This window comes from Leptinotarsa decemlineata, unplaced genomic scaffold (assembly GCF_025532065.1).
Source record: "Leptinotarsa decemlineata unplaced genomic scaffold, Ldec_3_MD MMD2_tig00026294_RagTag_RagTag, whole genome shotgun sequence".
In the NCBI taxonomy this organism is placed as follows: domain Eukaryota; kingdom Metazoa; phylum Arthropoda; class Insecta; order Coleoptera; family Chrysomelidae; genus Leptinotarsa; species Leptinotarsa decemlineata.
Window position 1 is genome coordinate 8,835,010 of NW_027412674.1, and position 24,188 is coordinate 8,859,197.

General features: G+C 35.9%; 1 protein-coding gene across 4 annotated transcripts in view; it reads left to right on the plus strand.

Annotated features, from left to right (window-relative positions):
• Nucleotides 1-24,188, plus strand: part of LOC111512674 (guanylate cyclase 32E) — a 292,318-nt gene that overhangs the window by 100,010 nt on the left and 168,120 nt on the right. For all 4 annotated transcript variants that reach the window (XM_074180299.1, XM_074180298.1, XM_074180297.1 and 1 more), the window contains 3 exons: nt 90-352; nt 20,638-20,760; nt 20,817-21,003. In XM_074180299.1, coding sequence (XP_074036400.1) covers nt 90-352; nt 20,638-20,760; nt 20,817-21,003 — 573 coding nt within the window. The remainder of the gene's footprint in view (nt 1-89; nt 353-20,637; nt 20,761-20,816; nt 21,004-24,188) is intronic.

Sequence of the window (24,188 nt, forward strand, 5' to 3'; positions counted from 1 at the left end):
TATAAGACGAAAAATATATCTATAATCAACTTTAAAACATACCAACTTCTTCTGTGAATCTATCTCTATCTCCGTTCTTATTTTCACAGGAGATTTAGAGTACCCAAGACCAGGACTAACTATTTCGGGGGCAATATCTCTGGCTGTTGAAGAAGTAAATAAGGGTCCTCTAGCGAAAAGAGGCCATAAGCTGGATTTCATAGTGGCTGAAACATATGGTGAAGAGATAATCAGTGTACAAAAAACTGCAGATTTATGGACAAGGAATGTATCTGTTTATGTTGGTCCTCAAGAGACCTGCGAACATGAAGCCTTCATGGCGGCCGCCTTCAACGTACCGATGATATCGTATGTAAGTTGATTAATAAAAGTTAGTATTAGTATTGACAATTTATTGTATTTGGTAGTGTTGACATGGATTGAGCACCAATAAAGTCTCGAAGTTTTTTGTGAGTATGTATTTCGGATATATCGGATTGTTTTTATCTTGGTGAGGAAACTCTGTATACAGAAATTTGTGTAGTTGTAGTTTTCGATAAAGAGAATTGCTCAGTTTCTTAGAGAGTTTTGACTAATCATGGACAAGAAATATAATAATGAATGACTAGCGTTTGCAATAGTTCATGGTTCAAACCTTCAATAAAAAATCTACGCTTACTAGTACGATTTCTGACTAGCTACTGTCAACTAAGGAAATACCTCCCACAACGACTGCTGATCAAGTTACAGTTGTATGACAACTGTTGTATGACAAAGACAAGTTTCATTTAAATGAAACAAAAGCCCAGATTGATTTAGTAGTAGTAGACATTATTTTAGGAATCCTAATATACAATATATAGTTATGCATATACGAATAATGTATTATAATTTTGTTTGAAGGTGATTGCCAATGTTTCATGATGGATTTCACTTGTTCGGACTTCCATTGTCTACTATATAAAATGATTTGAAATCCCTGAAACAACTAAAAAAGAATAACTGAAAATGAATAGCTGAAAATAACAATTATATTAACCAAAATAAACCTGAAATGAAACAATAGTGAAATAAAATACAAGTGAAAATAGAACAATTGAATAAATAAAAATAAAAAAATGGTAAAAGAAAATAAAAATAAAAAGTGGAGAGATTCCAAGTCACGTTAGTTCACGACGTTTCGATTGTTAGTATCTACAATCGTCTTCGGGTGATGACTGGACTGATTCCTCCAAGAGACGACTATTTATAGGTCGTTCGAGTACTTTCACTTATCCCCGCTTTCCATTTTCCGCTTCACTGGTTCCATGGGAGATGACCCCATTTGGCGGGAGTTGGCCATTTTTCGCTTGATGATGGGTTTCCAAATGTTGCCTATTTCCACGCTGGCTGAATACATTGTTGGACAACATGTATGCGGCTTTCTTGAATTTTCTCCTAAACCACTGTTCCTCTCTGTGCAAGATCTCAGCTTGGGACTACTCGATGTTGTGTTGATGGGTCCAAACATGGTCTGCAATGCGAACATTCAATGGCCTCTTAGTTTCACTAATATAGGATTTTCCGCACTTACAGGGTATCCGGTAAATGCAATTCTTGGAATCGCAGTCTGCATTTGGTGCCTTGGTTTTCGTGAGGCTGCTACGGATAGTGTTACCGGATCTGAAGCAGGTTCTGATGTTTTACTTGGAACCAATTCTTCTTATCCTCTCCGATAATCCTCTGATGTAGGGAAGTGCAAGCACTGGTTGTGACGGCTTCTCTTCCTTGCGAGGCTCCTGCTGTCTTCTAGCCAAAGTCTTTTCTACCATCGCTTTGAAGTAGCCATTCCGTTGAAGATCACTTTTGATGAGGTCTAGTTCCTTCTCGAGACCTTCCTTCGTATTACTAAGCCCAAAAGTACGGTCTAATAGAGTCTTGATGATTCCTGTTTTAGTCGATTGATGGTGGTTGGATTCGTGGTTCAGATACTGTTCCGTATGAGTGGGTTTTCACCAAAACGTCTAAGAATGGCAATTCGTTGTGGATTTCCTTCTCCAGCGTGAAACCTTCTATCAATTTCACAATGATTTTTCATTCAGGTTTATTTTGGTTAATATAATTGTTATTTTCAGCTATTCATTTTCAATTCTTCTTTTTTAGTTGTTTCAGGAATTTCAAATTATTTTATATAGTAGACAATGGAAGTCCGAACTAGTGAAATTCGTATTATAATTTGATATATTCTAATAATAACTTTTTGAATACTTTTGAGGAACTTACATGTTTTATTTCAACAGGTAACTTATTGAAACTATCTAGACCTTTAAAAAACAATGAATTCATTCCACTCTCATAGTTTGTTCGGGATACATAAAATGTAGATAGATAGATAGATAATTTTATCAATCTTCATTAGTTATTTACATGACATGAGTCCAATGATAGTCATAAAAATAAGATAAATATAATAGTTAGTTTGAATAGTCAGGTATTTACACATAAAACGGTAAATAATTGATTTGGCATACACATGCAACTATAAGTCGAAACTTAAAATGCCAACCATTTACAAAACTTGTTGAAAATATAAAATAAAATGTACATATAAAACAAATGAAAAGTGTAGAAAATTTGTCTATTGGTCGTTGGATGTAGTTCTTATATTCAACTCAATGTATTCAGTTAGTGAATAAAAGGAGTGCTGGAGCAAAAACTTCTTTAGGTCGGATTTGAAATTTTTTAAATTTTTTGCTAATTTCATGCATTCAGGAAGCAGGTTATAAAAGTAGCCTCCAGCATACGGGGGAGATTTTGTGTACCATGTGTTGTTGAATTGATTTAGGTGTATGTTGTTTTTATATCAAGTATCGTGTTCGTGAAGATCGCTATTTTTTGTAAATTTATCTGTATTATTATATGTACGAATCAATAACTTATATGAGTAAACACACGGGAACGTTAGAATATTTTCCTGTTTGAAAGTATTTCTACAAGATTCATTATAATCCTTGCTAAAAATGAGTCTTATGAATCGTTTTTGTAAAATGAACACTCGTGATACTTCAGTTGACCTACCCCATGTAATGATATTACAGCTGATTGCCGTGTAGACAAGAGCGTAATACATGTTAATCAAGTGGTTTCTATGAAAGTTCGTAGTAAAAGCATAATACAATTTATTAAGTTCTTAACATGTTATCAATTTGGTTGTTGAAGGTTAATTTGTAATCCAGCTCCATGCCAAGGAATTTTGTGCTTTCTGATGCTAAGATATCAGTGTGGCCTAAGTTGAACTTCATGTTGTTGAAGTGTTTTTGGGGACTACTGGATTGGATAAAGACCATTTTTTCCATATTATTGATGAGGTGATTCCTCTCACACCATTGAGAGTTCTTCACTACTAGTTGTATATCATTCATCAAGTCAAATGTAGCGTTAGCAGTTAGTATGATTGTTGAATCATCTGCAATAATGAAGACCTGTCCTTTGTTAATGTGGAGAGGTAGGTCATTGATATACAAAAAAAAAACAGCAAAGGATCCAATACTCCACCTTGAGGAGTCCCAAGGGAAATATTTTTTTCTTCTGAGAGTTCTTTATTGACCTCAACTTTTAGGGTTCTGCCGGTCATGTATGATAAAATGAAAGATTGTATGGGATCTCGAATGCCCATTGCTTCTAATTTTATTTTCAAGAAGTATTATTTTCTTGTGTTGTATGAATGAAGATCACTATTTCGAACTAAATATCTGCTAAGATAGGCTGGTTGTATCCCACTCGTAATTTTGAAAATAAAAATCATGCTTATGTACCGGCTGCCATTGTAGAGTATTCAACATAGATTCAATAGGAGTATACTGGTTGCATCTCAACATTAATCTCATACCTCGATTTTGTAGTTCCCGCAACTGTCCTATTTGATTTTGGTTGAATAGATACATCAGTGTGGCACAGTAGTCAAAGTGTGGCATTATTATGCAGTTGTAACATGTTAGTCTAGCAAAGGTTGATAAAAATTTTGAAATCCTAGAGAAAAAATACATTTTCCTACATATCTTTCTAATGGTATATTCAGCATGCATGCAATTTCATTAACAATTGTGAGTTGATTATTGAATATGCTGATATCAACGTCATTAGTATCAACGTCATTAGTATCAACCTTTCTTTGATTCCAATTTGATGTAACAATCATTGCCTTAGATTTATTATTATTGAATTTGAGTTTATTCACTTGTAGATATAATTCGATGTTCTTTAACGATATATTGATATTTTGTAGAGCTTCTTTCAAATCACAGTTTTTCGTATATACAAGGGTATCATAAGCAAATAAATTAATATGGTATGAACCAGGTACATAGTTGATATCATTTATATAAATAATGAATAGCAGTGGTCCAAAAACACTGCCTTGTGGTACATCTATGTCATTTATAATTTGATCTGACATTACATCACAAATTTTAGTCCTTTGACTTCTTTGCTCAAGATAACTATCTAATCAGTTTAAAGCTTTTCCACTTACACCATAATACTTCAGTTTATTGATTAAAGTTTTTCTATTGATTGTTTCAAAGGCACGTTTGAAATCTAGAAACAATATATTCTTTCCTATCAATTTATTTCGATTTCTATTCGATTTAATCGAAAAAATCATTCCGACTGCGCCATGTGTTATCATTCACCACACTACGAATGCTATTTACAAGCTTTATTTACATACTCATTTATAATGATATACAGCATTGATCTAATATTTTACAGTTTTTAATTTCATGCACAACCTCAGAGTAACAAAAGACATTGAAGGCAGCATAACTTTGTTTGTTTACGAGAAGTGAGTTGGACCATAAAACAGTGGCGGTTGGTTTAGTTGATAATCGGAGGGATATTATATATTTACAAAATAAATCATTTCAGGTGAAAATGTACTACAGAAAATCTGATTAACTATTAGTGATTATGGAAATGAGGATAGTTTTTCTACCATCTAGTAGATTTTTATTTATGTATGGCTTTATAATAAAACTCGTGGTTTACTGGGTTGAAACTGAATGATGTCATATGAACTAATTCATAACAATGATAAATGTTAATTTCAAAAGTAATGGACTTTGCTTCATAAAATCAGATGAAGAAATTTGATATTTTCAGATTTGATAAACAAGCGGTACGGTTTATGAGGTCCGATATGAAGAATTTTCGATTAGAAATCATGATTTCATTCAAAATTGGTATCTAGGGGTCTTTGTGGACCGAAATTATGAAAGGGGGTATTTTTGATGTTTTTAATGATAATTTTTTTGATCTTATTCTTATAAATAAAGTTTTTGAAACTAGGTTTATATTATTTCATTATTTGATATATCCCAACCGAAAAAGGTCGAAAAAATGACAGCCGTCATTCCTTATTGAATATTTTTTGTATGCAACGCGAGAGCCTCGTGCAAAGAAAGAAAAACCAAAACGGAAATCATATTCTTTGTGTGACGTAAGTTAGCTGTTAAGTGAGCAATAACAGATTCAACACCGGTTGCACAAGAATAATTATTTAGTTTACAAACTGAACATTGAGCAGAAAGCTTTTTAATCTGTTGGTCACAGAATGAATATGACCTATGGCACATATATGAAAAACATATTTTCCATTTTTGAATACATTTACATTAATTATTTTTCGTAATGATAGAATTCGTCAGCATGAATTATTAAAAAAATAAAATAATGTCAGTCCACAAAGTCCCCTAGATACCAATTTTGAATGAAATCATACAATAATATCAAACCTCAATCGTAATTATAAATATTCATGATTTCTAATCGAAAATTCTTTATATCGGACCTCACAAACCGTACCGCTTGTTCAGTAAATCTGAGAATAGATCACAAATTTCTTCATCTGATTATATGAAGCAAAGTTCATTACTTTCAAAATTAACATTTATTATTGTTATGAATCAGTTCATTTGAAATAATTTAATTTTGACCCAGTAAACCACGCGCTCTATTGTAAAGCCATACATGAATAAACATCTAGTAGGTGGTAGAAAAACTGGACTCATTTCCATAATGATTAATAATAAACCAGATTTCCTGTAGGAACTATTTAAACGGAATACATTATCACCTGAAATGATTTATTTTATAAATATATAATGGCCCTCCGATTATCAACTAAACCAACCGCCACTGTTTTATGGTCCAACTCACTTCAAATGTTAACAAACTCCCCATAACCTCTCAATACCCGCCACCCCCCTCGCCCATAAGTTGTACAGAAAAGAATAGTACGATACCTGTTTCAACACACATATATTGTATTGGTATAGACATGGCAACTCTATGTCTTATTATTACTCTGAGTACACAAGGTGTCTGGGGTCACCAAACAATGCCAACATCTCTGTTCTTCCGTCAGTGTCAACTGTCATTTCATAGTACATGTTTTAGCGACACCAGTAACAACCGGAAAGTACTATGCGAGTGCCCGGAGTTATCGTCAATAATAGTGTGTTCGACAAGTCTTGGCCTGTTAGTTGAGGAAGATATGGATTATACTGTAGACGACCCCTCCCGATATAGAAGGCCCAGACACTCTGTTGAATGGGGCCCTCATGTCTTCCGTTAGAAGATGAGCAATATTTTCATCCAAACACCCCAGCCAGGTAGGGGTTCACCGTGAAGGGCAGTAACGATGTCTGAGGACTTTCATACCGCCACCAAATAATCAGTCTTGACCCGCTCGTTCGTCTGACGAGCATCAGTCCTAAGGGTAAGGAAGCTGGGCTCCATCCTGCTTGAAACGAAGAAAACTTTCCACAAGCCTTGGCCTACACTTGCTGATATAAAGGAGATATCAACAAGTGACCCGTCCACCTTCCTGGAAAGGACAGGATCGACGATGACCTAGGAGGTAACTCCTCGGGAGGATGTACAATGGGTCACATGTGGCACTCCTCCTCCTAATCCATCTAGAAATCGCATAAGTTATGTATAATGAAGAGAACCTCATTTCGAAATAACGGATTTTTTTCATGGCAACGTAAACTGTTTTTATAGTTTGATCAGCGCTGAGTTGGCGGCATTCTCCAACAAGTCTGAGTGATTGATACCAGAGCCTAAAAATGAAACAATCGAGATCGAACACCAGATAGATCACAGACTTGTCAGCTATGGAATCCAAAAAAGAGTGCAAATATCGATGAATGAGGCTCTTATATATTATCAGTGGAAGCCTCGTTTATCATTGATGTTCGTTAATTAAGCTCAGTGATGTGTGTGATTTCATCAAGAATACCACCAGAAACAGTTTCGTTCCGATGTTATTTCATTCAGAACATTTCCAGTCAAAAATTATTATTCTTGTTAGATCATCAATAGAAATGCTTCAGATGAAATATAAAGTGAACTTCAAACTGGTGTATCCCTCTCAATTGAATTTTCCTCTATTCAAAAAATTCTTATTCGAACCTATTCACTTGTTGATGTGTTCTTTCAGAGATCGCTTTAATCCTTGCAGGATTAACGTAAGGAGAAGCATGAAAGAGGATTTGCTCATGAACGTAACCATTAAAAACATATCCCTCATAGCCCCTCTCACAATCCCCAATTATTCCGTTCTAACAGCACTTCCAATGCCTTTCAGTACGAGTTGATGTTGAATTTACTGCATCATTAAATGGGTACGAGTGGAAATAATTATAATCAAGCCATTTAAGCTTAAATTAGGTAAGAATCTCGGAATTTGAGATACCCAGCTGTAAGTCTGTGAATACTTGTATATTGACACCCTAAAAGTTGTCTCAAAACCTACATATGGTAGGGTGTAAGCAACTAATTAATTTCAAGGTCAAAGGTCACAAAAATCGGTTTTTTGCGCTTTTTTGGAAATATCTCATTTCCTATGGGTTTCTTGCTATTTGTATTCATTATCAATATTGTAGAATACAAAATTCTCTACAAATTTTGTTCAAAAAAATTTTTTATACGGTGAACCGTTTTCGAGATAGAGGGCGGAGAGCGCGCGGTCACAGCATCACTTCAGGTCAACCGGTGCCTCCGGTCGAAAACGCGCCATATATAGTTGATGAACTATCGATAAATCAATGATTATAAATATTTGTCAATTTTTATTAACTATTATATTATATTTTATCATTTTCTTCATGCATTAAATCTATATCTATTCAATAATACTGATAACCGTTTACTAAAATTAAAAAATAATTAAGAGAAAAACTTAAATCATAATATAATTACATTCCCATTTACACTAATGACATTTTAAACAGAAAATAATTTAGAGCCTCTTTAAAATCTGTAAATTTTAAAATTCTTCCACTACGTCAAATCGAAATAACAAAGATAAGTTCATTAATATGTTAATTGAAAAATTTCAAGCTGCAAATATTACTACTGAAGAAGCCAGAGATGATGCGGATATTCTTATTGTTGAAACTGCAATTGAAGAATCAAAGTCTAAAAAACTGCAGTTATAATAGGACAAGATATTGATTTACTTGTCATTTTAATTGGGCGTACACTATCTTACGAACAAGAAATTTTCTTTAAAAAAGTTGGGAAGGGTAATGAAAAAACGGAGATATACTCGACTAAAAGTTATGATAATTATCCTCATTCTAAAAAACATATTTTATTTCTGCACGCATTAAGTGGCTGTGACACAACTTCTGCGCTTTTTAAAAAGGGGAAAAAAATCATTTTTAAAAGTTTTTGAGAAACTGACAAATTTGGATGAACCAGCTGCAGCATTTGAGAAAGAAAATTGTTCGGCCCAGAGATTATTTGAGAGTGGAACTCAAACCTTATTGGCAGTCTATAATGCTCCGAAATCTGTGAAAAGTCTCGATCATCTTTGTTATATGCATTACGTCAAGTCTACAAAACTTAATAAACCTGTGCAGCTTTCAAATATACCACCAACAAGTGCAGCTGCTCATCAACATTTCAACCGTGTATATTATCAAGTTCAAACTTGGTTAGGACATGATTTGGAACCCCAGGTATGGGGTTGGGCAATGCGAAACGATTTTCTGGAGCCTATCATGACAATTTTACCACCTGCTCCAGAAGATTTGCTAAATACAATTTTCTGCAACTGCAAGAGTGGTTGTGGTTCGTGATGCGGATGCAGGAAAGCGGGCTTGCAATGCTCTTTAGCTTGTGGCCAATGTAATGGGCAAGCTTGTCTTAATGCTCTACCTTATCAGAGCGACATTAACGAAGATGGAACCTTTGACCCCGAAATCATGGAAGAACTTGAGACAAATGTCGTTGAAGACGATAATGAAGACCAGTTTGAAATTTACCAGTAGCCAGAAGACGACGATGAAGAGGAAGAAGATGATTAAAATTATAAATTGTAGTTTTTGTACCCTTTATTCCATTTCTTTACTTTCGATAAAAATAAATGTATTCAATGATATTCTTTAATAAAAAGATTAGTTCATAATTTATTTGTTTTTTTATTTTTTCATCATGTAAGAAGTTATTAATATTAATTAGGTTGAAATTCAAATATAATTCCTATATTTTCATTAACAATTCTGCAATTACATGGGCAGGTAAGTGTTGTTAAATAAATTAATACTGAATAAAAAGTGGATAAGTTAGGAAAAAAATGATAAAATATAATTTAATAGTTGATAAAAATTGACAAATATTTATAATCATTGATTTATCGATAGTTCATCAACTATATATGGCGCGTTTTCGACCGGAGGCACCGGTTGACCTGAAGTGATGCTGTGACCGCGCGCTCTCCGCCCTCTATCTCGAAAACGGTTCACCGTATAAAAAATTTTTTCGAACAAAATTTGTAGAGAATTTTGTATTCTACAATATTGATAGCAATATGAATACAAATAGCAAAAAACCCATAGGAAATGAGATATTTCCAAAAAAAGCGCAAAAAACCAATTTTTGTGACCTTTGACCTTGGAATTTAATAGTTGCTTACACCCTACCATATGTAGGTTTTGAGACAACTTTTAGGGTGTCAATATACAAGTATTTACAGACTTACAGCTGGGTATCTCGAATTCCGAGGTGAACTTACTATAATGACTGGACTATTAACGTAGTAAAATTTATTGAAGTGAACGTATTCAAACGGGGATCTTGCCGGAGTTGTATATTCGAGAGCTGGGAAGATATGTAATGGAGTTGGCTGATACTTGATGAAAGTGCATGATATATTTAACATTTCATTCTATCGAAATAGAATTCACAAAGTTTTACTGAATCAGATATACAATTTTAACCTTCCCACGATAATATCAAAAGAAAGTTTAATCTTGCTCTTGAAGATGATCACTTGCTGATCGAAACACGTGTCGAGATGTTTAAATAACGGTTTGGGGTTGGGATAAAACTTCAGTAAAATTAATGTATAAAGGTCAAACAAAAAACTCTCCATGAAAGTAATTGTGATAATTTTAAACGAAATTCTTGTGCTCTAATTCAACACGTTCTAAATGATGATATCATTCAGTAGATGTGTTAGTAATCACACGTTAAGAGGTAATACCTCGTTAATCCTTAGTTCGCTCAAGTTTCGACTTCTGCGGGTTGTCGTTCGTAGGGGTGCGACAGCTGGTTAACGGAAAATCAGATTTCAAACAGAACATAACAAATTATACAAATATTATACAATACAAACATCAACATTTTCCATTTCAGCCTGATTCAAATGACAAGCAAGTCTTAGACATGGCTGAAATGAAAGTTAAAGAAAACAATATTGACAAAAAGATAGACATTGATAAATAATCCTAGCATTTTTTTTTCATTTTTACTAACAAAACAATTGAATACATCCTGTAATATTGTGTATTGACACAAAATTGCCATTCTCATGTTGAATTAGTGCTCAAATTTGATAATACTCAAAGATCACAGGTATATAACTTTTTTATCTCCTATTACCTTTCAAACGGACCGATTCCCCGAAAACCACGAAAAATAAACATATTCCGTATAGGTGCATATGATACGCCCTATTTCAGGTGAAAATACCAGCCCTTGCCTCCTATGTGAGAGTGGTAGGTTGACACAGACTCATGGTATAGTCGAAGTAACCGATATTGTGCATACTTAAAGTTGTCGGCACTCTCAAAGACCAAAAAACTAATACATAGAAATGAACCCGCTGCCAACTAGTTGGCGGTTCGTATTGGATAATTTTTATTGAGTTTTATGATTGGCTGAAGAGTCATAAAATTAAATTTGAAGTCATGTTACGTTGAAGAATAGAATGTGAGGATGGTTATCGCCGTCGTGTCATCAATGTTCAGTTCAGGAACTGATCGCGATTTGAGTGTTGAAATTCGATATTGGTGAAGTTATAATTACTTGATTTTTTTGTTATCTGTTCGAAATGTACAAGTACTAATAGTAATAACGAGTGTGATAACAACGCGGACTTTTTCCAGAGTAGTGATTCCAATAGCGATGGTGAACAATGCGAAAAAGAAATACCAGTAAATAAGATGTATTTGAATATTGAAACATAGAGAGTATGTTTCAATTTATACAAGAATCTACATTTCAAGTTTGGTTTCGAGGGAAACAAACTATTACAAGCAACATCAGATTTGACCGAAATTCCTTTCTCAACTTCACGTAAAATAGTCAAAAAAACCTTATGAACGCAAGACGCGATGTGATACAGGATTACCAAAGCCTTTAGATGTTCATCTAATAAAATCATTGAAAAAAACAATATACGACTGTGACAAAAGCAATGAGATTCCAACAACTGAAATCATAAGGAAGGAATTGAATATTTCCGGCCATAAAGTGAACTGCTGTGGCAAAACCTTTCAGAATTGGATAAAGAAACTAGGACTTAGATTTGAAATAACAAACAAACGTCAAGCAGTTATAGAAAGCAGAAGAATACTGGAATTGCGTAACAAATACTTAGAACGAATAGGCTCAAAATTCTTTCAGATTCGTGATCAGGACTACCAACTCACTACAATTACACTTTTTTCCTAAAATAAATTCAGTCCTGAAAAATCCGAATTTGTTTCACTTCTCATGGAAACACCCCCGTATCTTCCGTAAAAACAAAACAATCAATTTCAAATGATTTAACTGTTGACAATTTTATATTTTCGTGCCTTCTGTGAAATTTCCCCCCAATCGAACACATTTTTCTATGCGCCTTCTATTATTTCCTCCAACTCTTCTCAGTTCTCTAGGTGTGATTTCTCTACACGCTTGTATAATTCTTGCACGGAGATCTTCCTTATTTGTTGGTCTATCCTTATAAAATTTATTTTTCAAGTTTTCCCATAAATAAAAATCCAGTGGAGTTAAATCTGGGGATCGTGGTGGCCATACTACGAGAGGGCTATTGGGTTCTATCCATTTCATAGGTAGATTCCTATTCAACCAAACCCTTGTTATGCCACTATTGTGAACTGGTGAGCCATCTAACTGAAAAATCATGCTGTGTCTCACATCCAAAGGTAGTTCTTCCAACACATCGGAAAATGCATTTTCGAGAAAATCAACGAATAGTCGCCCGTTAAAATTTTGATCGAAAAAAAATGACCCGATAATATTTTCGTTCAGGATACCATACCACACATTAACTTTCTGAGATATTTGGTCTCTATAATTCACCACCCAATTTGGATTTTGTTCAGCCCAAAATCTCATGTTCTGGGATGATACAACACAATTCGTGGTAAAGGTAGCCTCATCACTGTATAAGATATACTTTAAAAAATTCCTGTCATTGAGATAACTTCCCTGCATCCATAAACAATACCCCATACGGCGATAAGTTTCTCAAACTAATTCTAGGATCAGCTTGATGAGCCGCCAATATCGTATCATCATCAATATGATGTTTTACAATTCTTCTGTCCTTTGTTACTTGGCCGGTGCTCACGAATAGATTATATATTTTATGTACAGTTCCAGGGTGTACAGCTACCTCTAGCGGGTGTCTTCTATTAAATTCAGCGGCCGCTTCACGATAAGACCTCACCCCTTCACCAACAATTAAAACAATTTCAATTTTTGCTTGAAGTGACAGACGTGCCATGTTGAACTTTGTCAATCAAAATGAGCTGATATCAGTTAAAATGGGAACTTCAGAAATATTAAAATATGAACAGGAACTCACGAACAGAAAACAACTGTAACACAGGAACAATATCCAACACGAATACAGGAACAATAAACACAATGGGAATGAAAACACGGCAGAAACAACAGGAACAACGGTGATTCAAAGAACAGCAATACTAGAAACAACAAATGCAATGAAAACTGGTCTGGGGGTTAATAAAACAAGATCTTTCAACAATATTGTCAGGTTGACAGTAAATATCAATGAGCAAACTGTTTCCCGTGGTGATTTCAGGGCACCGCATGATTCAATGAAACTGATGTAATTCAATCCCTTCAAATGATTTCAGACATCAATTCAGCAAGTAGGTAAAATAATCTAAATTCTACCTGTTCACCGAGTACGATTTTTTCTTCAAAATTTAACAGTTGTTTTGGTGTTGCAATGAGTATGAAGATTAATTTTGTTTCGGATGGTAAAATGTTTCCTCAATATTTCGATAAAGTCCCCCCGCACATTTCTTATGGGGAATGGCCTTACCTTGAATTTTGCCGAAATTTTGATATGTTGTAGCTCTTGATGTGCTGATTGAAAGTGTCCACAGCCAAAGCTCAGAATTGTACAGTTTTCGAGATGTGAACCTTTGAATATAAATTTTTTCCATTTTTTGCAGTTTTTGCTCATCAATCGAGAGCTCTCACTTCTGGTTGGGATAGAATTTGGATGTTCAGCAACCAGAATTAGTTTTACGAATAATCTTCTTCAGTTATGATAGATGCAGCCGTCGATAATTTTTCATACACTGCTTCACACTATCTCGATAATCTGAGAATGTGGTGCTGTGATATTTTCCTCAGATAGGCTCAAAATGGATGATAGCATCTCACAGCATCTGTATCTTTCATAACTGAGAGTACTCTCCAGATAGAATGAGGGGTTCAGGTATTGGAAGCGAACAATTTTGCGCCGTAATATGTTTTACCTAAAAATGGGGTGTTCCATCGCGAGTGGCGGACAGTGTATATCACTTTGGCCAACTCAATTCAGGTGGTAGGTACATTTTGAGCATTTCCATCAGTCCTGAGAGTTTCATCGTTCCACCTCGAATATCACGGAAGATACGGGGGTGTTTCCATAAGAAGTGAGACAAATTCGGAATTTTCAGGACTGAAATTTTCTCAGGAAAAAAGTGTATTCGTAGTGAGTTGGTAGTCCTGATCACGAATCTGAAGGAATTTTGAGCCTATTTTGCCCCTAATATGTTTTACCGTGAAAATGGTGTGTTCCATCGCGAGTGGCGGACAGTGTATATTACTTTGGCCAACCTCATTCAGGTGGTAGGTGCATTTTGAGCATTTCCAACAGTCCTGAGAGTTTCATTGTTCTACCTCGGATATTACGGAAGATACAGGGGTGTTTCCATGAGAAGTGAGACACACTGTATAAACTTAATTTTTTCTGCTATCAACTTCACATTCTCAACTTATTTCTGTTATCAATACGATCTCCAACTGTGTACTCAGTAGCTAACAATAATAGTCTGAAGGGTTTAGGTTGGGTGATCTTCAAGGCCACCATACAGTACCATGTATTTCCATTTAAAATTGAAATAACAAATATGCAGTATCATTGGATTCATCATGAAGATTTCAAAAATGTAATAGTATACAGGGTGTTTCATTTGAAAATCAAAATTTTATGTCATTTACGGATGATCGGAAAAATCTTCGGTTACATCAGAAAGTGCATATTCAACATTTCGAATTTCTTCCAAATAGCTTGGGAAATAAAAAAGAGGAGTCTGTGTCACCCGGTATATGGCAACATTTTTTGTGTATTTTGATACATATTGCTTCCAGATGGTTTTTGAAGTGGATTTTCCACTTCTCTTTGAATTAAGTGCCATTAAAATCATATATCAATAGTAAAAAACCTTCCACAATCTGTATGTTGTCCACTTCAAAGAACTCAATTAGCATCCATGTTGATACAATCATTTGAAGTTTTAATTGAGGACTATATTTCTCGTTTAATTGAAAATACATATTCATTTCAATATATTGAGAGACTATGCTTCAATCGAATTCCACATCACTGAATAGTTGTATGTAGATGTGTTTTTAGAAATATCATGCTGAATCATATCACAAAGGAATACGTGAGGTCACGTTGAAACGTTTTGAATCAGAAGTGAAACATGAATCAGCCTCTGATATGTTCCATGCATCGAATTCAATAATGTGACGTATCTCATTTAAGGTTGCGAGTAATTGAAATTCAGGTATCTCGCTGCATGTTGATATTTCCAAAAAGGGCAAGACGAATTTTCCAAATAACTACAGATCAGTCGCTTAGCTATCAGTGGTATAAAAAATCATAGAGAGTGTCGTAAACCATCATATCGTTGAATATTTGGGAGGCTTCAGCATCTTGAGCGATCTTCAATATGGCTTTCGGAAACAAAGATCAACAGGCGACTTTCTATCGTATGTCACCCATATTTGTAATAACACAATCGAAAAACACGGAGATTCAAGAGCTGTTGCGCTTGATATTTCTAAGGCCTTTGACTGTGTGTAGCATGAGGGTTTGCTGGCCTAATTTTGATGCCATGGCTTGTCGTATCATTTTTGTGTATGGCTCTTCAGCTTCCTGAAAGAACGTTTCCTGCAAGTGGCCGTCGATGGATATCTATCGAATACTTTCAGGGGAACATTAACGTTGATGTTAATGTTCCCCAGGAATCCATAGTGTCTCCAACACTTTTTTTATTGTATATCAACGACTTATTGGAAACAAGCAAGATTCAAATATATTGCTTTGCTAACGACAGCACACTTGTTTCGTCATTCCATTTGGATTCCAGGACATCGTCTACGGAGGTAGATCTTCACCGGCCGCAGGAGGTTGCATATCTTAATGAGGAACTAGAAGTGATTTCTAATTGAGGTTCAAGTAATCAGGTTCAATTCAATACCACAAAAACCCAGACATCGGGTTTCTCCAAGAAGATAAATGTTTCCGACCAGGATGAAATAATGTCAGGTCAGATAATTCCGCTTTCTGCTTCAATAAGTTTGTTGTGGGTTAAAATGGACACCAATCAATCAATCAAAATCTACTTTATTGTCGAAAAAACTCTTGTTCTGTTGACAAAGTAGAATATACACATAAATAAATAAAATTTAGGCAAAATACACACAATTATGTGAAACATAAATAAAATAAATAAAAATAAAATGGTTATATAAACAAGCAGTATATAAACATATACTTTTATCAATTATACATTTTATCCAATAGAATAAGTGTCAATGAATGAATAAAATATCAATCATAAAATGTTATTTGAACATTTTGTCAATTTTACGACTTATAATTTAACGGTCCAATCGAGTATGCTATACAGTACCCGCAGCACCTGAAAGTTTTCAGTTGACCGCATTAGGTGGATCAAATAACCTCACATTTCAGCAATAACGAACAAATGTGGATAGAAAAAGTGTAAAGAGCATGAAATGAAAATGGCTATTTTAAACTGATAGGTTGACTTACAAATGCGGTTACATTGGATAGAAATTCGAACGAAATCTTACTCTTACAAATTCCTAAGAGTTAGTACGATCAGATGAGAACAATGTATTGTTAGTCATAGAAGTGTTTACATTACTTGCATCCTTCTCTTACGAATTCTTGCAAACTCGTACGACTAACTCAATACGACCAAACCATTTTGTTTTTTCATCAGTTTTTGTAAGGAATCCATGCTATCTTGTTAGAAAGTGTATTGTTAAAGTGGACTGTGAACAACTCATCACTTTCGTGGAAGAAAGAATATCGCTTTGGATCAAAAAGTAAACACTACTACAAACATATAACAATGTGATCTCGCAAATTCCTCATTTTCACTTCCAGACGCGAAATACTTGTGAACCCATACCCAATAAAAAACTTTATCGCAGGTGTATCTAATATGTATTCAAGCTCAATTGGTCGATTCATCTCTTATCGAGGCAAGTCGTGAACTGACACGTTCGCAATCAATGTAACTACTTTAAATCGTAAGAATTCAAACGAAATTTACCTTCCGAATTCGTGCGAATACATTTTCGTATGAACTCTTGTCCAATGTAACCGCTGCCTTAGATGGGGTAGTGGTGGTATGAGACTAAAATAAATCAAGAATACGGTCTACCCATGAAGATAAAGTTTCAAGGTGGGGATTTATTCCACACAAAATAGCCCCGACAGTAAGCAACGAGTATCGACTCACCAATTGATAAAGCTGATAAGCCTGATGTAGTTCTTCTCGACCATTAGAGCAAGGCGATATTTACCGTGGTGGGATGATGGATTCATTGGAACTACTCATTGAATTCTCAGGCAGATACAAGCTCCTCGATCATCAACATAAGAATATATGCGTCATGGAATTTTCAGCTCTGGGTGAAGCGAATTTCGTCTGATCAGATCACTCTGTTGAAATTATTTATTGTTCTGAATATTGGAGTGCTTGGTGAAATGATGTTCCTCTCTACTCTCGAATCTCAAGATCATTTCGGCTTGCCGCACGAAGGCAAGGGAGGGAGAACACAATTCTGTCTCTGGGGCCGGCCGTGGGTCTGCAGGGCTAACTACCCGGTAATAGTCGAGAAAGGGGTTCCCTCTTACCCCACCCGCTCTGTGTGGTCAAAGATAAAATGCCTACCGATGACAACCCTGGTAATGACAACGGATGCTTTGGGTGGATACATGAGCTGAGGAGTAGCCTGATACATTGATACGAGAGTAGTGAGCTCGCGCAAAGACGGTACATGGCAAGAATACATGCTCAATGGTGTGAAACACATCTGGTCATGCCGGATCATTGGTATGCGGTTATGATATCGAAACCAAAGGCAGTGGAAATGCTCAGAAGAATAAAAACAACAACGTAATCATGCCTCAGTCATAATATTCACCAGATTTGGCCCCAAGCGACATTTTCCTATTCCCAAGATTGAAAAGACCCATGAAAGGATGGTGTTTCGCGACGATTGAGGAAATAAAAACTGAATCGCTGAGAGAGCTCAAAGGCATACCAAAAAATTAATATCAGAACTGATATTTGAGGAGGACTACTTTGAAGGAGACAAAATAGAAATTGATGGACAAATAAATATATTTTAGCAAAAATTAAAATTCACTTCTCCTGGGGAAGACAGGTTTTGGATTTTCACTTTTTCATATTCATAAAAAATGTGGGACACTTCCTAAACAAGGAAGAAAACGGTTTGAATTCATTGCTTCCATTCTTTCCGCGAAAGTTTGTCGTATTTTTTATATGAAGATGGAACAGTAGAAAGCCGAAACCTTTCTTTCCCAATAACTGATATACTCTTTTCAGTTCATTTTCTGCTTTGTATGTTCATTATACAATAATGAGTTCCATTACATTATACTACTCTTTTTGGGAAAGAAAGTTTTTGGCTTTCTACTACTCCATCTTGATACACAAAAAAAAGGATAACGGAATCTTCCAAAGAAAGGAAGAAAGGAAGAAAGTAATCAATTCAAAAATAAGTAACTCTATACATGGATGTGTAGATCATGCAAAGAAGTAACTTTCAGACACAAACTGAAAGAAAGTACTCCTGAAACAGCTACTTTCATATAAACATTGAATTACACGAAAGAAAATAATTCTTTCGAAATGAATACTTCTATATGGACACTGAATTATACAGAAGATACTTTTCTCTACTCAGTTTGTATTTCAAACATTCGTTGTGGAATGAAAATCAGATACCATTCACATGACTTCTACTTTGAATGAATGGTAACACATTGCACTTACATGGAACACTGTCATCCTCACTGGTATACATCGATGTTTCGCCTTGACATACTTGCCCTAAGGCTCTTCAGTACCAAATTGGATAAAATAATAGAAAATACACACAATTCATCCATGAATTACGATTTTTTAATGTCACGGAATAAGATTGCTCTGCTTATGTCATCGATGACATCGTAATGACATTCATTCACTTATTTGATTCAATCCCAGCCAAGAGGAATCTTATTTGAATTGAAGGGGTTATATTTTCAGGAGTGATTAATTTTTGGGAGGACTTTTTTTCACTTTGTGTCTGAAAGTTACTTCTTTGCATGATCTACACATCCATATATAGAGTTACTTATTTTCAAATTGATTACTTCCTTCCTTTCTTTGGAAGATTCCCTCATCCTTTTTTTTGTATCAAGATGGAGTAGTAGAAAGCCAAAAACTTTCTTTCCCGAAAACTAATCACTCCTAAAAATATAACCCCTTCAATTCAAATAAAATTTCTCTTGGCTGGGATTAAATCAAATAGGTGAATTAATGTCATTACGATGTCATCGATGACATAAGCAGATCAAGCTTATTCCTTGACATTAAAAAATCGTAATTCATGAATGAATTGTGTGTATTTTCTATAATGTTATCCAATTTGGTAGTGAAGAGCCTTGAGGCAAGTGTCTTAAGGCGAAACATCGATGTATACCGGTGAGGATGATAGTGTTCCATATAAGTGCAATGTGTTACCATTCATTCAAAGTAGAACTCATGTGAATGATATCTGATATTTATTCTATAACGAATGTTTGAAATACAAACTGAGTAGAGAAAAGTATTTTCTGTATAATTCAGTGTTCATATAGAAGTATTTGTTTCGAATGAATTTTTTTCTTTCGTGTAGTTCAATGTTTATATGAAAGTAGCTGTTTCAGGAGGACTTACTTTTAGTTTGTGTCTGAAAGTTACTTCTTTGCATGATCTACACATCCATGTATAGCGTTACTTATTTTTAAATTGATTGCTTCCTTCCTTTCTTTGTAAGATTCCCTCATCCTTTTTTTATCAAGATGGAGTAGTAGAAAGCCAAACACTTTTTTTCCCAAAAATTATTCACTCCCAAAAATATAACCTCTTCAATTCATTATACTACTCATTATTGGGCATTATATGATATTGTTACCTCATTATTATTATTATAATGTTGGAAGTTTATATTTATTAAATTTTCCTCATTACCACCTGTTTAAAGTATGTCCTTTCATTGACCCGATTTCGCCCACATACGAACCACATTGCTCAAATGTCAAAACTTGTGAGAGCTAAGAATTAATGAGGACTTACCTTTTAACTTGCTATTTCTAGCATAAAAATATTATAGATGAATTAACATTGAAATTGAATTCATATAGTTAATGAATTCATACCAGACCTTTTTAGGTAGGTACATTCATTCATTACAAAGTAGGCATACGAGAAGGTAATATATGTTAGAGTATAAAATGGTTGTGCTTTACAAGTAACTTTTGGTTTACCCTTGAGGGGGCTATTGTATACCGAAACACGTGTCGCGGTTTTTGTAATATCCTTCATAGTGAAAATAATACAATAAACTGTATTAATTAGTTTTAATATGGATTTTCATCAAGTAACGGCCAATGATATTCAATTATTGAAGTAATTTCGTTTTCGTTTCGATTTACGAACAAAAGAAATGATTTCACTATTTGCACTTCATTTTTTTCAGTTCTGCACCCATTCCGCTACATCAGACAAATCTAAATTCCCAACGTTTGCGAGGACTAGACCACCTGATACCCAAATTTCCAAATCAGTGGCTTCTGTATTGACAACCTTCAATTGGACTCATGTAAGAGCATGAAAGTGATCCATTGGTTACAAAAATTCAAATTTGACACCTTGTAGGTAGTTCTGCTCTATTTGAATTCTCCAGACTTTGAGTTCGGGAACATCGCCTCAATAGTACTTTCCACCTTATCATCTGCTGGCATTACGGTTATGGCGACTAAATTCTGGAATACACCGTATCATCATGGATATATCAAGAATCCATTTTACAAACTCGTTGAAGAAACTTATAGAGATACTAGAAGTGAGTATTTGTCATGATTATTATTATTGTTGAAGTTTCATTTATAACTAGTAAGTATAGTATAAATTGTTGTCCTAGCAAAAATCTACATTTTTGGATAGGTAGTTTCAAGCTTTTTACAATAAATTGATGGATGTAGCCGTTACTACGTGGTAGGAAATTATAATGAAAAAAAGAAAATTGAAACTTTTTATGTTCTTCATAGAACGAAACAGCAGTAACGTCAGTTATAAATAAAAGTGGTAAAAAACATAGAAAGTTTCAATTATCTTTCCTTCATTGTGGTAATTTCAAGCTCTATTGGAATGTGCAGAAATATACAGGAATATACAAGGTGTCTCATTGAAAAAATAATAATTTTCCACCAATAACTATTGATATCTTATTTTAAAAATAAGCTTTTCACACCATTGAATTCTATGTAAAAAGTGTTTAGGAAATGTTATCATAGAAACAAGAAATTTTCAACAGGAAAAAAGTTGAACATTTTCAAAAAACATGCTGTAAGTCGGAAACGATGATAGATATCGATATGCGATTTTAACCATTGAGTTTCTCATGAAATTTGACCCTCAGACTCAGCCATCAGTTTTCATCTGTCTGGTTTGAAAACAGAAGTTTCCCTTTGAAAGTGTCAATTGGGCCCAGTCTGTGAAAACTAGTATATTATTATTGTTTTCCCCGTAGTGTGCGCTGGTCAGGCCCTATTTCCCTAAGCCCGATACATTCGGGAGGGCGCGCCAGCATCATCAACCAATGACCATTCCCCACACCGTAGGGTGAGTGATCATTGGGCCCAAGAATCATGTGCCCTGAGCAAGTGCAGTGAGCCAAGAATGACAGCCTCCTGCATCTGTGCGGCTAAGATTTCTGCTTAGTGCGACAAGCCGGTATGCTATCAAGATTCGAGACTAGAAAGGGCATCATTTCACCAAGGACTCCAATAATCAGAACAACCATCTTGACAGAGTGATTTGGATAGAGTCTGCGGAGTTTTTCCTCCTCTTTCCGAAGATATTTGTCTCGCCAGGAGCTGAAAACTCCACGACAAATATAGTTTTGCTCTCGTGGTCGAGAAGGACTACATCAGGCTTATTAGCTTGTATGAGCCTGAGGGTGGGGAACGAATAGTTCCAATGAAGTCGGCACTTCTCGTTCCCCGCAACGGATTCAATATCCCCCGGAGCGTAGGGCAACACCGGTGTCTCGTCAATACCGTAAGAGTGCCATAGATAGTAATATAGCAATCTTAGGGCCGCGTTATGTCGATGGATATAGGCCGAGACCGCATATGCTGGACATGCTGATAGCAAGTGCATCAGGCTCTCGGGCGCCTCGCGGCAGGCCTTGCACCTTGTGTCAGGAACCTCTGAACCCATCACGCGACTGCGGTAGACTAAGGTGTTGAAGACACCATCCTGGCAAGCCATGATGAACCCCTCAGTTTCCGACTTCAGCCCACTCGACCTGAGAAAAGCGAACGTCAGGCGCTTTGATAAGCCAAGGTCTCCAATGTTATTGAAGAAGACCCAATGCATTGGCTTATCCTTGTGTTTCCACAGAAGTGAGGTTATCTGTGCGACTTTTATCCGAGCTTTTTGCTGAACGGGTTCCAAATCGGTGATAGAGTTGTGGTCACCTGGTTCAGAGTCAAAAATTATATCGAGTTCATCAGCTGCTCGGTTAGCTGCCCTGAAAAGAAATGCTCCAATTCCGGCTCTCTCATGGTCACGGACCATGCAGAGAAGAGGATCCGAACTCCTAAAGACTTTACAGGCTGTATCCGGTACCATTCTGTCATGTAGACACTCCAAACTCAAAAGTCCATGGCCTCCTTGTTGTCAGGGGAAGTACAACCGTGGAACGGACGAATTGGGATGCAAACTCCTATACAGATACATAATTTTTCGGGTCTTTATGTCGAGATGATACAGCTCCTCCCGAGTCCACTTCACTACTACAAACGAGTAGAGTAAGATTGTAACAGCAAGCATATTTGTTGCAGCAACTTTTTCTTCCCCGACAGTTCCGATGACCAGATCTGTCGAAGTTTGTGCTGATACTTGCCGTGGAGAGAGTTTTTCACTGCTGTTACCTCTTGTGGGTGGCGATGCTCAATCTCTAGATAAGTATACGTCTCTCCGGCATCCAGATGGTGTAGGATGCTTCCATCTACAAGCTGCACATCCTCTCCGTAGTCCCAGCATCGTTCTCTTTTAAGATGGACCATTGCACATTTGTCTATCCCGAATTTCATACCGATAGCATGCGCGTACTGTTCCACCACCCTCAAGGACTGATGGAGGTCCTTCTCTCCAGAGGTATAAAGTTTGAGATCATCCATATAAAAGAAATGGGTGACCTTGTGCCTCCGGTTTCCGGGGTTGCCACAGTTATACCCTCGAGTATTTCTGAGCGCAACGGATAATGACAGTTTTGCGATGCAGAAGAGAAGGGGACTGAGGAAATCATCCTGAAATACACCCCTTCTGAAAGTGACCCACCCTGTTTGGACTCTTGCCTGACCAGATGTTATGGTGAAGCGAGTTCGCCAAAGTGGTATCAGTTGTTCAATGCATGTCACTATTTATTATTATCATTATACCGTTTGTACCGAAGTATGCGCTGGTCAGGCCCTATCCCTCGAGGCCCCGATACATTCGGGAGGGCGCGCCAGCATTATCATTCAACGACCACTCTCCACACCTTGGAGTAAGGGCTCATTGGGTACGAGAATCATGTTCCCTGAGCAAGCGCAGTGAACCAATAATGACCGTCTTCTGCATCTGTCTCATCATTATTACATATGAATAAAGGCTGAGGACAGAGTCCTATATAAGCCTACAAACTGAAGAAATCAACGACTAGGCAAATGAGCAAATGTCTGTTTTGTTTTTGAAATTACATATTCACTGAGTCAGAATTCACAACATGTTTCGAAAATACTGTACTCCAAAAAATATTGCCTCTGCCTTGTGGCGAATTTTTTCTTTTTTAATTCAAGGGTGTGACCATGTAACCGCGAATCGTTGTTGAAAACAAAAATTTCTGCCTGATTAGTATAATTATACTCAACTATACGAAAAGATATGATAAGGTCCCCACGAAGTCTACGTTGGTCAAAGACTATCAGTTTTGCCTTCCTCAGTCTTTCGAGATAGGGTGGACGCACTTCACCAAAAGGC